Raw genomic sequence first — 16,725 nt, forward strand, 5'->3', positions numbered from 1 at the left:
TGCCTTCCAGAAAGAAAAGTCATAAAACAGTACTATGTTTGTGATATCAGTCTACTGTCCTAGAAATGAAAGTGATGCCACAAATGCTATACTGTTACTTGATATTCTGATCATGAAGGAAAGGAAGAAGGGCTGGAGAAAAAGTACATGAGTAATGGTAAATGTGATGCAAAAAGGAGTATGAAAATAAAGTCGTGGATGAAAAGATTTGGGTGTTTACTCTGGAGTTTACTCTTAAGTACAATGAAGTTACTCCTCTTGCCTTTTCCAGGAAATAAAAACACACTTTAAAGTTTGTTGAGAGATGATTCTTTCAAATGTTTTATTACTGCAAACTGATTGTGCAACATTCAGTACAGCTGAAGTACAGTGTTTTCATTTCCTCCTACTGCAGTGGTTATAATAAAGAAAAATAACTCAATGCGACTTTATAAAGCACTGGAAAACAAAGGCCTGATTACCTGGAACAGTAAATTAGGGAAAGAAAAATCCCTCTCAGTGACTGGAAAAAACTTGTTAATTGTCATCTTATAAATATTTTACTACTTCAAAAAGGTATTCACAAGAGGAATTTCTAATAATACTGGATTTTTTAAACTAAGAGGTAATTAGGAATTCAGGCTGCCAATCTAGAAGTGAAGGAAAACAAATCAGCTTCAGGGTGAGCCAGAAAGCCTTATAAAGGCAAAATACCACAAAGAAACCTGTAGTATTTAACGTGGTCAGTTAGCTAAAATGGAAGCCTTAAATCGGATCCCTTCCCAATGCTAATCTCATCAGTGACGCTTCCCATCCACAACAGAAATCTAAATTCTTCCCAGTCAGAGTTGTTTAGTAACTTATACTACCACGCAGGACCACAGAGGTTTTCTAAACTCTTCCTCTTCCTACTGAACTTCATGGAGATCAATAAATACATCAGACTAAGCCTGCAGATTCACATAATCTCTTTTCACCTGATTATGTGTGGCCGCTATTTTTTTGTGCTACCACTGTCACCAGGCCACAGTCACGAACCTCTTTTTAGCCCTTTCCATTTCCCCTCTTCCCCAGCAATGTTTGCATCTATCCCAGCATATCACTCTACTATTCTCAACAATCACTTCTGGACTAATGATCCAAATCCTGTCTCTCCTTGCTTCAGCATTCTTGTATCAAGCAGCCATTTTGCCTGTTTTTTCCAGCCTTTCTTCACCCCAGTGACATGTTCCATTTCTGAACTTTGGTGCCGCCCAGAACCCCACTGCCCAAACTAATTTGTACCCATAACCATGATGTTCTCTTCACTCACGGCTTCCATCACTCTGTGTTATTCTTTTCTCCCCAGCTCCTGGAGATTCAAAACTTTGTCATCCTTAGCAGATATGAAGATAATTGTCTCTCCTGAATATATGATGGATGTGTCAGGCACCTGTCCACACAGGTATAAATGAATTTCTGTTGAAGGGTAAGTATCTACAGAGAGAATACCAGACCTACTCTTTTGCGAGGAGTTTTGTTGCTCTGGCCCTGGCTTCATGCATTGTCTGGGTCAAAGAAACATTCTGCATATTAAAAATGCAGCTACTAAAGAGTATTCAGAAATTTAAGGATAAACTTAAGAGCTTCCTGCTTCCATTCCCCACACACTAAATAATACTGTTAAATACCTGATTATCACCTGTCCTTTCCTATGACACTTTAACACCCCATATTGTAAGGAGGACTTTGAATTCGCTTTGGAGCCTGTCTATAATATTTCTCCGTATCAAAGAAAGAAAAAGGAGGATGTTGTGGAGCAAGGAGAATTGATCACAAATAGGAAAGTGAGATCAGCTTCTAAAACTACTTGTGGGCCTCCAGCAATCAATAGTGAGGACCACTATCCTACCAGAGCACCACAGAGAACTTACCTACCCATACTACCCCTTACAATTAAAATTAGTTAACCCCTTACCCTAAGCTGCCACTCCACCAAGTCTGTCCCTGTGATCATCTCAGTAACTGGATGCTCCACTTGAAGCCTGGTGTTCATCTCCATGAAGTAGAAGTTATGCTGAGAGTCCATAATAAATTCCACAGTCCCTAAAATATCAAATATGGGTACATTTCACTGAGAAAAGAAGGTGGTGTTCTTCCTCCACAAACATTTAGCATTTTGCAGTTTGACAAAGATGTTTTGACAAAACTGGAGAGTTATGTTAATGGTTGAGCATCAGGTCAAAAATAACTAGACTGCCAGAAGCCACTGAATCAAATCCCAGCATAACAGATTAATAGTGTGGCACTGAGTTCAATGCGGTGTGTCTTAAAAGCCCACATAAGTAGAGACCTGGAAACTCCAAGTCCTGCCTACACTGTAATAGATTTGCATTCTGTGCTTTTCAGCTGCAACCTGGCTCTACAGGAATAGCTGCATCTCAGTCTTGCAGTAAGCATGCCATTTATAAAGTGCTTCAGAAAGAACTGTACTCTACAAATTAAAAATAAACATTTCCTCCAAAGTTTATCTTCAGCCACATTAGAGGTGTTAGCATTTTATAAACTGATTTTCATCTAGTAAACACACTAGAAACCACAGCCATCTTCCATGGGTTTCTTTTTTAAACATGACCTTGCAGATTGTATACTGACATTTTGTTCTTTGCAGTATCATTTCCCTTTATTTTGCTCTCATAATCTTATGTGCATTCATAAAAAAATGACTTTCAAATATGAAACTATTGGTCTGAATTGTTTCTTTTGAGACTTCTTAGCCTTTTCTGTTTAATATTCCCCTACCACCTTTGGCACAGAATTCATACCAACTTTCATTAGTTTAACAATTCAACTCAAAATTAACTGTGTGATTATCCATTTACTACACTGGATACAATTATCTGGCTATGCAAGCGTGCTGAGTTAGACTTATTGTGTTGATATTCTTGTTAGCTTATAGTGATATAAGTTTAAGTACCTTTTAAAATTTGTATCCTTATAGTGATAAAGGCTTTTGGCTCTGCATTACTTCAAGCTATGAATCCATCATTCTTAAATGTTCATGTTAATTTGCTTAGGAAACATCAAAATCTACTGATCCCAAGAACCATGCTTAAAATGGAAATAGGATAATCTGAGGATGATCGATGAAAAAGGAAATAGTGGAAACGTAAAAGATGTGCCTAAGTAATGATTAGATGGGTAAAAACATGTGTAAGTGGTGATAGGCAGACAAGGTTCTTTGGGTAAATCTGATATCTTTTATAAAAGATATCGGATTTACCCAAAGAACCTTGTCTGCCTATGTCCTTAGACCAACACGGCTACAACCTACACCCCTGACACAAGTGGTGATGGCACGGGACAGTTCACGGGAGTAACACAGCCCACATACGCCTCAGGATTAGGTAACTGATCAGGACTCAATTCTACTTTACCTGCTACAATGTTATAAACTTTCAGTTAAAAGGTGACATAAAGTGTTCTTAAACTACTTTAATTAAGTAAGCTTGAAAATTAGGTGTGGACTACACCCTTCACTTAGCATGACCAACTTAGAAAAAATGTCACACGTGTATGAGGTTCCAAAACAAGAAAATGCGACTTGAAGTTCAAGGTTCTATTAAACTAAGAGACCTGCACCAGCAGGAAGTTAAACCTGACCTACCTGCTCCCACATAGTTCACTGCTTTAGCTGCTCTGACGGCAGCTTCTCCAAGCTTCTTTCGGACTTCAGGACCAATTCCTGGCTATGAATATATTAACACAAATGATTAAAACATACTGTAACTCTCACAGATTCCACAGGCGTAATAAATGGCTAGTATGTCATCTTTGGAAAACTGACAGAATCCTTAACCATATTGTATTTAAAATCTAATTCTATAAATTACCTATGCTTTCTTTTAAAAGTTTTGCATAAATTTAGCCATTTAGGAACTGTTCTAGAACAGTAGACCTCCAGTCTGCATAAACCAGTGCCTGGATTCTGATAGTGATCAAAGCTTCAGAGCCTCTACAATATATCTACCTGTGTAAAAATCTTATCAGGGCAATAAACTGTTTCCTGACCCAAGCAAGAGTCACCTCATGTCCTAAATTCTGAAAAAATCAAGAATCCTTGATAAATTAGGAAAAATAAGCATAACATATATAATACATATTGTACAAGTGTTTTTTCCCCTTGTTCTAGAAGATCAGATACCAGCAACAGCCCAAAATAAACTGCTATGAGTAGATGGCATAATGGTCAAATTCCATCTAGGAAAATCATGTCCACAGTTTTTGGTTTGTTCTCAGAGCTCATCAACAAGAACAGTTATTTTCCGTAACAAATTCTATACATGTCTTAAGACTTATTAACGTACAACCCAGCAGATACTGCTATATATAGCAGAGCGGCAACTTAAAATCATGTTAATTTATTACATCTGTTTAGGAACCCTCTGCTTACCCCTGGAGCCTCTTCAATGATTTTCTGGTGTCTTCTCTGCACACTGCAGTCTCTTTCAAACAAATAGACTGCATTGCCATGCTGGTCACCAAACACCTGGACTTCAACATGCCTGTTTCACAGTAACAAATATTTCAATGTATTTTACCAAAGATTCCTAAGGCCCCAATCTACAGCAAGTTGCAATGAGCCAAACCCTTACACGTGTGTGCAGCCTCAATGATTCCAGCAGGGTGCCATACAGATGCAGGGGCCCACACTGGCTCAGCCCACTGCAGCAACAGGGCCTTCCCTCAACAGGAGGACGTTAACAGTCAGAGCTAGTCACTGCACAACACTGCCTAAAGATACTAGTTACAATGGGATTCTGAACACTACAGTCATTATATTGAAATGTGGCAAATTGAAAAACAAACCCATGGAAATCAACATCCAGCACCTGATACTTCTGGTTTTTTTTTTCTGGTCCCAATGTATTTTTTTCTACATTAAACCTGGGAATTTTGTACTTACATATTGATCTTTTGGTTCTTACCCCTCCTCAGACTCAGGGGTAATTTGTAACATTTCAGGGGACCAACTGGTAGTTTGTAACAGTTTGGCAGTGATTTCATAGACATTAGGGCTTGAAGGGACCTTGGAAGATCACTGAATCCAGCTCCCTGCCCCAGGGGCAGGAAATTAGCTGGGGTCACAGGATCCCAGCAAATTAAACATCCAAATTTCTCTTGAAGGCGTTCAAAGTCGGTGCTTGAACCACCTCTGATGGCAGGCTATTCCAGACCTTGGGGGCTCAAACAGTAAAGAAGTTCTTCCTTATGTCCAGCCTGAAACAGTCTTGCAGGAGCTTATAACTGTTCGACCTTGTCATCTCTTGGGGCGCTCTGATGAACAGACATTCCCCCAGATCCTGGTGAACACCCCTTATAAACTTACAGGTGGTCATCAGATTGCCCCTGAGCCTGTGCTTTTCCAGGCTGAAGAGTCCGATAGCTCTCAGCCTCTCGCCATAAGGTCTATTTTCCTGACCTCTGATCATCTGCGTGGCTCTTTATCACAGGCCTGAATCACCCCGCTTGTGCAGAGGCAGACAGATTAAGTGACTTGTTTAGGGGCATAAATGAAGTTGATGGAGTCAGGACTGGAGAGTATCAGTCTACTGGCAACTATATATCTGTGCTTGAGCACTCTAGACAACACTTCCTCCAGACTTAAAAGAACAGTGAGGTTAAAAGCCTGCTGTAATGATGAGGCATTTTGCATTCTCAACTATAGACATTACGTGATGACTGGGATACACTCTACAATTAGAATTAGACAGCTGCTATCATGTCAAAACAGCTAGATTTATGTTACACGTTGTTATAATTCATAGTTACAATGATTCATTCAATACTTTGTTAAATTAACAATTCTGCCTGTTACTATTTAAGTGTCACAGTACATACAAACGGTGTAAGAGAGACTATTATTCTATATAAACATAGCAGTATAGCTCTTAAACACATCTTCAGCATTAAAATATTTATTTCTTACCTTGGATTGTCTACAAATTTCTCTATCAGCATAGCATCATCATTGAAAGATTTCTTTGCTTCCCTCCTGGCTGACTCCAGCTGGTCCAGAAACTCTTTTTCTGAATGAGCAATTCTCATGCCCTAAGATGTAACAGATCCTTATCTAAATATCTACCAAAGAACAAGTCAATTATAAATATTTTTTTTTTTTTAAATCCACCACTGGGTGATTACAACAATTAAAATGCATTTATTTAACAATAAAACAATTTTGCTGCTTCTTATTCATCAACAGAATCATAGAATCATAGAACTGAAGGGCTGGAAGGGACCTCAAAGGATCGAGTCCAATCCCCCTACTCTGGGCACGAATACTGCTGAGATCAAATGATGCCAGCAAGGTATCTTGTTCAGTCTCCTCTTGCTATAAAGAAGTTCTTACTTACATCCAACCTGAAACCATCCTCTAACATAGAGGTTCTGAACCGGGGGTACATGAGATATTATTTTATACATTGTCTAACACAGGTCAAAGGACCTAAAAAATTAATTTTCCATTGAAAGGGGGTATGTGAAATCTCACTCTGAGACCAAGGGGTACGTCAACTGAAAAAGGTTCAGAACCGCTGCTCTAACAGTTGATGGCCATTGCTCCTTGTCCTCCCCTGGGGCCCCCTAGTGAATAGTTTTTCTCCTAGATCCCAATATTCACCCCTAACATACTTACAGATGGCCAAGTCCCCTAACTTCCAATCAATTAATTTTCTGTAAACATCTCACTTAAAGTATCACTAAGGATATAATTAAACAGTCATGTGCTGTGCTGGAATAATTGAGAATAGAATTCAATTTGACTTTTGAACCCCGTAGTGAATTTTCAGGACTTGTAGGCAGAAGAAAAACATTGTTTTTCCTGAGTAGGTAAATACAGTAGTTTGAGAAATCCTACAGACAAATCTGGAATTCTACAATGTCATTTTTACACAGTCACCTTTCAAAGCAGAATCAGATTTAGTCAGCAGGGTCACTGTGGAATAAATATCAGTTGGCTGGCTGGTCACCGGCTATTTCTAAGAGCCCATTCAGCAATCTCAACTCTAAACCCACAATTAAAAATCACAACAAAGGCCACCATTACACAATGATTAAACCTCATGTGACCTCATATGACACAACGGGCCAAATTCTCTGCGTGTGCGAAATGTCCCAAGCCTGTTTAAGTCCAGCCCTCTGCCCCAGGGGCAGGAAGTCAGCAGGGATCATAGGATCCCAGCAAGATAAGCAGCCAAATGTGTCTTGAAGGTGTTCAAAGTGGGTGCTTGAGCCGCCTCTGGCGGCAGTCTATTCCAAACTTTGGGTGCTCGGACAGTGAAGAAGTTCTTCCTTATGTCCAGCCTGAATATTGATTTATATTAGTCAAACTATTTGGCCCAATATTGTGAATTTTCACTTCCTTTTAGTCAATGATATGCTGAACATTATTTTATTAACTTAATAGCAGTTCTGTTCCTGTTAAGACTGCTTTTACAGAATTCAATTACAAGCAACAGAAGGCATTACACTTCAGTTTAGCACAACTTCACTTCACGTAACAAACAAATCTTCAGTAGTATCCCTACCTTTCCTCCTCCTCCACGAACAGCTTTAATCATTACTGGATACCCAATTTTCTTGGCATGTTCTTTCAGACATTCATCAGATTGATTGTCACCATGATAACCTTCAACGACAGGAACCCCAGCAGCAGACATTATCGCCTTGGAAGTGCTTCAAAAGAACATTTTTTTTTGTTTAAAAGTGGCAACAATAATGCTTATTTCTTACAACAGGCCCCAGATCCACAAACACTTTTTTATATGCTTAACTCTGTTCATGGAAGTAGTTCCACTGACTTGACTTCAGCAGTGCTACTCACACTGTGCACAAAGTAATTTTTGTATTGCTTAAGAAAACCAAAGAAATGGGATCTTCAAGTGTGGACATTACACCAGTTAAAATAAACTATACACATTAATATGCATTGTAAAATTAATCTCAATGGAGGCACCAAATTATTTTGAACAATTCTGTATGTAAACTACTGTAATAACATGCGTTTCTTTTTCAAAGCGTCATTGGTAGAGCAGCCGCTAATATCCACCTCCATGATCTGTACTTTTTGCCCTGGAAATTCTCTGAGGCCCAAGGAAAGTAGAATAGGATTCTTCCTGAAGCTCAAGAAAACCATTCTATATCAGCCACATATGCCTCTACAGAGACCTCAGACTCTCCATTCTACCACCATGGACAGAGCTCCCCCAGTCGTACCAGTGCTTTCCTACCCAACATGCAAGAGAGCAGACCTGGCTGGACCTTTCCATATAATCATGCAAAGTACTAATCCCACTATAGTACGTAGTGTGATTGCTATATTTTATGACACGATCTTATTAACTGAAAAATCTGGAATGGTCCCATAGTTACATTAATTTTAGAACTATGAAAAGTATATAGCTATTCCATTCTCTTCTGCACAAAATACAACAAAAATGCAAAGAGCAAAGTACGTAGCAAACAGCTTCAGTAAGCTTGTAAATTACACAATGCGGCGAAAAACAAAGCAGAAACAGGTACCTCTTTATACCCATATCTCTGATAGCAGATGAAGGAGGACCTATGAAGATGATTCCCTCTTGCTTGCACAACTCTGCAAACTCTGTATTTTCTGAGAGGAAACCATAACCTGGATGTATAGCCTAAAACAATATGACAATTACCACATTTTGTCGTAGAATCATAGAAAATTAGGGTTGGAAGGGACCTCAGGAAGTCATCTAGTCCAACCCCCTACTCAAAGCAAGACCATCCAGACAGGGCTTTGTCAAGCTTAGTCTTAAAAACCTCCAACTAGAGATTCCACCACCTCTCCAGGTAACCCGTTCCAGTGCTTCACCACCCTCTTAGTGACAAGGTTTTTCTTAGTATCTAACCTAAACTTCCCTTGCTGCAACTTGAGACCATCGCTCCTTGCTCTGTCATCTGTCACCACTGAAAACAGGCAGCTCCATCCTCTTTGGAATCCCCACTTCAAGGAGTTAAAAGCTGCTATCAAATCCCCTCTCAGTCTTCTCTTCTGCAGACTAAATAAGCTCAGTTCCTTCAGCTTTTCCTCAGAAGTTATGTGCCCCAGTCCCTGAATCATTTTTGTTGCTCCCCCCTCCAAATTGGACACACTACTCCAGATGTGGCTTCATCAGTGTAGAATAGAGGGGAATAATTACTTCCTTCCATCTGCTGGCAATGCTCCTACTAATAAAATGCAGCCCAGTATGCTGTTAGTCTTCTTGGCAACAAGGGCACACTGTTGACTCATATCCTAACATAACTTACAAAATCCTAAAATTACAGCTTATGTAGAGGATGGGGGGAAAATATGGAATAGAATCACCAGGGATAAAACACCATAAGCATAAATATTCTGTTTATAAAGGATATATATGTATCAGAAGAGTTGAGTCACAAAGATAAGGTATTATGCCAAAAGTTAACTTTAAAGGAAATTGTTTTTTCATGTTTTATGTATGCTATTTACAGCCTGATCCTGCAAAAAGTTAACCACATGAATACAGTTAGTCCGTGACTTCAGTGGAACTCTGCTTGAAAATATCTACATCCACGAGCATCACAATGGGATCAGGCCTTCAGATTATAAATTCTTTGGAGCAGACATTCCAATTGTGCAAATTAACTAAGAACATTTTTGTAGATCCACACTATATATCTAGGTCTTGCAACATTATATGCCACTAGGGTAATGCCTGCAGAAACATCAAAGTGATTTGGGAGCCAATCTTTTTAAAAATCCCATTTTTTTTAAGCGACAAGAAACTTAAGATCTAAGTCTCATTTAAATTATTTTGGATACTTTAAAGACTGTTACTCTGCACATAACATCTCAAAAAATACTATTTGATCACAACAAACAATTTTTTTTTAACTACTTTATGATGTGAAAGAAATAATAAGCCAAGAAAGACGCCAAGAGGATAATGTATTTACATACTTAGAATAAGACATGTTGCATCTTCTATAAAAAAGCATTTACAATACTTGCCATGACTGTTTAATCTTCACTTTTTAATTTGCAAAAATCCAAGATTAAATCCAGCAACTCAAATGAATTTTCACACACATGCAGAAGAACACATTCATACCATGTTTCTTAAAAATAGAAGTGTAATCGTTCAGAGACCCCACTGTATCAGCTGTGTGTAGTTCTAGGGGGTAATGCAGTTATATTTACCTGTGCTGCTGACTTTTTGGCCACCTGCATTATTTTTTCCATGGACAAGTAGCTCTGTTGAGAGGCAGCTGGGCCAATTAAATATGCTTCATCTGCCTGTTGTAGGAGAGAGATGAATTTTTACTAGCCATTTACTAGTCAATCACAAAGAAATTTTAACCCTGTATCCTGGGGCTTCAATTGTTCCCTCTTCAGAAAGAGCTTAGCTGGGTTTAGAAAGGCAAGCTCTGTGTTAGCTTTATAATGTCTGTAGGGGTCTAAAATGAGACAAGAGATCTTTTTGCTTATACTTCAAAAACTGTAGCTAGACCTTCAGAAGATAAAATACACTGTACTAACCAATGATGCTTCCTTAGGTACTGGAATTATTTAACCATGCAATTTCATTTTCTCTTCAGTTATTAACAATTATTCTGTGGACATGGTCCCACAGAAGGCTATGCATGCAATTAACTTTTCTCTAAGTGCTGGACCTACTATTTAAATAGAATGACTCACTTGCATAACAACTATACTTTACCATTGCTACGTGCATGGAATTCTTGTCTGCATCACTGTAAACTGCTATAGACTTCACACCCATCTTCCTTGCCGTCCGTATTACCCTACAAGCAATTTCTCCTCGATTTGCAATGAGGACCTTCTCTATGCTGTGGCCTGCTGTACAAAGGAGAAGTCAGGTTAAAATACTTTTAAATGAAAATACACTTTTACCTCTGTTAGTAATGTTTTCCAAGATTCCTGAATTTCAGATTCTTTCATTTCCAGACTGATTTGTTACTGTTCATATTATTTGTTTATTCTTTTTATTTCTTGCAAATAATATATATATATATATATATATATATATATATAAGAGCAAAGCAAAAGACTGTATCTGCTTACATTCTTTAGCATATAGTTTGCAATTTATGATGTTATGCTATTGAAGAAAGATAAAAGTTTCACAATGATTTTGCAACCTTTGCATAAAAAAGATCTCTGAGTAAAAAAGGTACAAAACTAAATGAAACTGACATGAAATAAATATAACTAATAGTAGATGAAATTCCTTAAAACCTTTTCATAGAGGCTTTTTGTTACATCCAAAATACAGACACTTCTTGGGAAAATGTAGTCTACTGACCATTTATAGATCAAGAAGCTATAATTGTCAAACTTCTATAACTAATTTTCTAAAGCTAATTTTATCCTATAGTGTTTTTAAAAGTTAAACCATTATGGATAAAGAATATAACTTAATACCTGTTGTTGAGGCATATCTCACGATTTTCTGTCCCCAAATCCATTTTCTGTAGAAAAATAGTAAACATACAAAGAAAAATAAAACATTAACAAGAGCTATTTATCTTCTTGGGTGTAGGGAAGACACAGTGGATATGTTTCTGAAGTGATTTGTGACATAATTATTCACATAGTCTGTGACACTGTGCAACTAGCAAGGTGTGCCACACAAAAAAAAGTCTCTTCTCAAAGGAACTGACAGCTGAAAGACACCATAGGCACAAGATCATAATTTAATTTTAAAAATAGTGAGGGATCATTCAGATTGGAATATTTTAAATAATAGGTTTTTAGAAGGCTTTTGAAGAAGACAATGGCCTATCCCTTGCATTTATTAAATGGGAGGTGGTTCAAGGTATGCAGGGCAGTACAAAAGAGGACATGAAGTGATTGGGTAAAGAGAAAAACGGAGAGGTTAAGCGGGTGGTGGCAGGGGACAATGAAAAGAAGTGATGCTGGAGGGAACAAGAGAAAAGAGACAGGCAAAAGAGATACAACGAAGTTGAGAGAAAAAGTAGTCATAGAAGTAACAAATAAGCCAAAATAGAGATGTTACAGTAGAGAAGATGAAATAGTTGCCCACCAGTTTAAACACGCTCCTCTTTCAAAATGGTCTTAATTAACCCACAAGTCAATTCCTGAGCCTCAGGCCAGGTAGTCTAATTCATAGACTATATCAGAGGTGTCAAACTCAAACTGGATCTGGTCCAGGCCACATGGTAGTAGCAGCTTTAGCTCAGACCTGGGGCATGCAGCAGTGGTGGCAGCAGCTCTGGCTCTGGCATGGGGCTCACGGTGCAGTCTAGCTCCTGTCACCTGCCCCCTGCCAGAGCCAAAGCTGCTGGTGCTGCAGCAGCCAAGGAGCTAGGACCACAGCAATGAGTGAAGTGGCTGGTGGGTGACTGTGACTGTATCAGCCCTCACTTATCTTCCTGCTGCTGGCTGCCATATCCACCAAGACCCAAGGGCCCCCAATTCCACATCAGGCAATCCCTGCCCAGCACATCCCACACCTTCCAGTGTCAGGTGGGCTGGATAGAGAAGCTCTGCAAGCTGGATCCACATTTAGCACCACATACATCACCAGCCACAAACTGAGAAAGAGACAGATCTGGATAGATGATTGGCTTCTGATGGTTCATCCTGGCAGATGAAATTAATAATTAATGCATTTGCTAAACTGTTTTGGCTAAGGGGGAACTGATATGTTGGCTGACCAGTCAGTGCATTATCAGAAGCAGAAAAGCAATATTAAGTAGAATATGTATGGATGAGATGAAAAATTGACCAAAATCAGTGTCTTTATTTACAAATGAAAACACAGAAAACCCAAGCAAACCGTGACCACTGGGGCAATCGCTGGGGCTCAATCCGAAAAACAAACAAACAAACAAAAATCAAGACTGTTTATATTTTCTTATCTGTGACCTGCTCCCCTGCCCGTAAAGGAGGCTCAGTGTTGGGGGTCTGACGGTAGTTTTTAGTTTTATTTGGTCTTTTCTGAAGGGATCCCTACTGGTCTTCACTGGAGAGAGCTTCTGATGGCTCACCCTGGCTGCCAAAGTTAATTCACTCACTTGCTACTGCCTTGGCTACACAGTAATTCGTATAGTTTTGGCCAAACATTCAGTGTGTTACCAGGAGAAAAGCCACGTTAAGTAGACTATGAACACGATGAATGGACTAAAACAAGTGTTTTTCTTTAGAAAACCCAAATGAACCGTGACCATTTGGAGTAATCACTGGGGCTCTATTCTAAAAAAGAAAATCAAGGTTGATGTTGATGTTTTCTTGCCAGCAACTTACTTCCCCTGCCTGTAGAGGAGGCTCAGGGCTGGGGCCTGATGGTGGGGTTTTTTTGGTTTTATTAGGGACGATCCTGCTTTGAGCAGGGGGTTGGACTGATGACTTCCTCAGGTCCCTCCCAACCCTAATTTTCTATAAATCTATGATTTTCTGAGGGAATGGCTGCTCTTTGCTGGCGAGAGCCAGCTTCAGGAAGATGCGCAAGCTTTACTGGAATGCAGCTGTGGGCCCAAAGGCCGCGCCTACAGAAAACATGAAAAATCCTTTTAAGGAAACCCCCCCTTGTTCTTCATCAGATAGAAGATGTTTCCTTGGGTGCTTCCCAAACTGAGCCTGGTGCCCAGCCCAGCTCAGCTTCCTGGACCCACCCTGAGGTAAACCGCCCCCCGTGCCCTCAGACAGGGACTTGCCACTTCCCAAAAAATCCCTGCCTGCCAGTCTCGGCTGCTGCCTGGGGAGCACAGGAAGCCCAATGCCCCGCATTGCCAGGCATTAAATACGAAATTACCATATGGGAAGCTCAAAATGATCGTATCTGCTGAAAAACAACTGTACACTGAAAAAATATGAAAATGAACAGGCAATTAAGTACACAAATAAGTATTATTCACTTTCTATTAGCAGGCAAACTTTTTTTGACTAGATCGATATCTTTAATTAAATCACCTTGAGTTTACTCAGCTGGTCTAACAGTAATTACTTTATACTGCTCGCTGGAAATCACCGGCGAGCGAGCGAGCGAGAACTGGGTCTTCTGAGTCAACGCGTTTCTTTATTTTGAGCCGTCGTAACAAGCCCCAAAACCGGTACAGACCCCCTGACGGGGGCGCGGGTTTTAGATGCGCTGTTAGGTTTGTGTAGAAATGCTTATCCGGGGTGCTATATATATAGTATACACACACACACACATATACATAGACACATCTATATCTCTATAGCTATCTCTCTGTATAGATACAGATATATATAGATAGATATAGAGTAGATATAGATATATCTATATACCCATCTACATCTATATATAAATATATCTATCTATATATATATGAGCCACCTCCCATATATATTTAATATAGATTTAATGTATATCTATAGAGAGAGAGAGAGAGAGCGCGCTATAGATAGATATAGATGTAGACAGGTATACAGACATAAATAGATACATATAGACATAGGTATACATAGATTCATAGATGTTAGGGTCGGAAGGGACCTCAATAGATCATCAAGTCCGACCCCCTGCATAAGCAGGAAAGAGTGCTGGGTCTAAATGACCCCAGCTAGATACTTGTCTAACGTCCTTTTGAAGACCCCCAGGGTAGGGGAGAGCACCACCTCCCTTGGGAGCCCGTTCCAGACCTTGGCCACTCGAACTGTGAAGAAGTTCTTCCTAATGACCAGTCTAAATCTGCTCTCTGCTAGCTTGTGGCCATTGTTTCTTGTAACCCCCGGGGGTGCCTTGGTGAATAAATCCTCACCAATTCCCTTCTGTGCCCCCGTGATGAACTTATAGGCAGCCACAAGGTCGCCTCTCAACCTTCTCTTGCGGAGGCTGAAAAGGTCCAGTTTCTCTAGTCTCTCCTCGTAGGGCTTGGTCTGCAGGCCCTTGACCATACGAGTTGCCCTTCGCTGGACCCTCTCCAGGTTATCCGCATCCTTCTTGAAGTGCGGCGCCCAGAATTGCACGCAGTACTCCAACTGCGGTCTGACCAGCGCCCGATAGAGGGGAAGTATCACCTCCCTGGACCTATTTGTCATGCATCTGCTGATGCACTGTAAAGTGCCATTGGCTTTTCTGATGGCTTCGTCACACTGCCGGCTCACGTTCATCTTGGAGTCCACTAGGACTCCAAGATCCCTTTCCACCTCTGTGCCACCCAGCAGGTCATTCCCTAGGCTGTAGGTGTGCTGGACATTTTTCCTCCCTAGGTGCAGCACTTTGCATTTCTCCTTGTTGAACTGCATCCTGTTGTTTTCTGCCCACTTGTCCAACCTGTCCAGGTCTGCCTGCAACTGTTCCCTGCCCTCCGGCATGTCCACTTCTCCCCATAGCTTTGTGTCATCTGCAAACTTGGACAGAGTACATTTCACTCCCACGTCCAAGTCGCTGATGAAGACATTAAAGAGTATCGGTCCAAGGACCGAACCCTGCGGGACCCCACTACCCACACCCTTCCAGGTCGAGACCGACCCATCTACCACGACTCTTTGGGTGCGACCCTCTAGCCAATTCGCCACCCACCGGACTGTGCAGTCATCCACGTCACAGCCTCTTGACTTGTTCACCAGTATGGGGTGGGACACCGTATCGAAGGCCTTCCTGAAGTTTAAGTATACGACATCCACCCCTCCTCCTGTGTCCAGGCGTTTCGTAACCTGGTCATAGAAAGAGACTAGGTTGGTCAGGCACGATCTGCCCGCCACAAACCCATGCTGGTTTCCCCTCAGCATAATTTGCCCTGCCGGGCTCTCACAAATGTGAGCCTTGATAATTTTTTCAAAGACTTTACCAAGGATGGAGGTGAGACTGACCGGCCTATAGTTGCCCGGGTCCTCCTTCCTCCCCTTTTTGAAAATGGGGACCACGTTAGCCCTTTTCCAGTCCTCCGGGACTTGGCCCGTGCGCCACGAGCATTCGAATATTCCCGCCAGTGGCTCTGCAATGACGTCGGCCAGTGCCTTCAGCACCCTCGGATGGAGCTCATCCGGGCCTGCCGACTTAAAGGCATCCAGTTCTTCCAAATGACTCTGCACCATCTCAGGGTCTACGCATGGAAGTCTGGCGCCTTGCTGCTGCCTCTCTGCAACCCCAGTGAGAGACTTGTCGTGCCCCTCGCTTAGGAACACTGAGGCAAAGAACTCGTTGAGGAGTTCAGCCTTGTCCCCCCGTCTGTCACCAATTGTTTCTGCCCATTTAGCAGGGGTCCTATTCCTCCCTGGGCCTTCCTACATGGATATAGAGATATAGATCCATATATATAGATATGGATATATACATACACATGGATACAGACAGACAGATATACTGTATATAGATACATACAGATTTAAAAAATAAATAACTAAGACTGCCTAAGGGACCCCTGGGTTTTGCCTGCGCGGCACCAATGAGCTGCGGGTAAAATGACTGCAGGTGTCAACACCTGGACTCACGCGGCGGGCGGGCCCTGCACGGGGGGGATCACGTCACACCGCCCGTCCCTGCCCGCAGCCGGGCCCAGCAGCCCCCTCGCAGGGGGCGGAGCCCTCCCACAATGGGGGCGGGTCTCCCGGGGTGTCCCGGGGGAGCTCGAGCTCGCGCCCGCCCCGCCCCGCACTCACTGGAGCGGCAGCCCCCACAAGCAGCGACGGCCCCGCTCGGCGGGCAGAGCGAGAGCCGCCATGTCTGCGCAGGGACGGCAGCCGAGGAGGGTCAGCAGGCGGGG

General features: G+C 41.4%; 1 protein-coding gene across 2 annotated transcripts in view; it reads right to left on the minus strand.

Annotated features, from left to right (window-relative positions):
• MCCC1 (methylcrotonyl-CoA carboxylase subunit 1) overlaps positions 1-16,725 on the minus strand; it is a 30,282-nt gene extending 13,557 nt beyond the window's left edge. The window contains exons 1-10 of one of the 2 annotated variants that reach the window (XM_006262034.4): positions 16,622-16,725; positions 11,456-11,502; positions 10,731-10,870; positions 10,211-10,306; positions 8,542-8,663; positions 7,548-7,695; positions 5,948-6,069; positions 4,412-4,523; positions 3,626-3,707; positions 1,937-2,064 (exon numbers count right to left, since the gene is read on the minus strand). In XM_006262034.4, the coding sequence (XP_006262096.1) occupies positions 1,937-2,064; positions 3,626-3,707; positions 4,412-4,523; positions 5,948-6,069; positions 7,548-7,695; positions 8,542-8,663; positions 10,211-10,306; positions 10,731-10,870; positions 11,456-11,502; positions 16,622-16,683 (1,059 nt within the window). In that variant the 5' untranslated portion in view covers positions 16,684-16,725. Of the gene's footprint in view, positions 1-1,936; positions 2,065-3,625; positions 3,708-4,411; positions 4,524-5,947; positions 6,070-7,547; positions 7,696-8,541; positions 8,664-10,210; positions 10,307-10,730; positions 10,871-11,455; positions 11,503-15,542; positions 15,562-16,621 lie in introns of those variants that run through there. The other variant, XM_059731180.1, reaches the window with a different exon arrangement.

This window comes from Alligator mississippiensis, chromosome 7 (assembly GCF_030867095.1).
Source record: "Alligator mississippiensis isolate rAllMis1 chromosome 7, rAllMis1, whole genome shotgun sequence".
Classification (NCBI taxonomy): domain Eukaryota; kingdom Metazoa; phylum Chordata; order Crocodylia; family Alligatoridae; genus Alligator; species Alligator mississippiensis.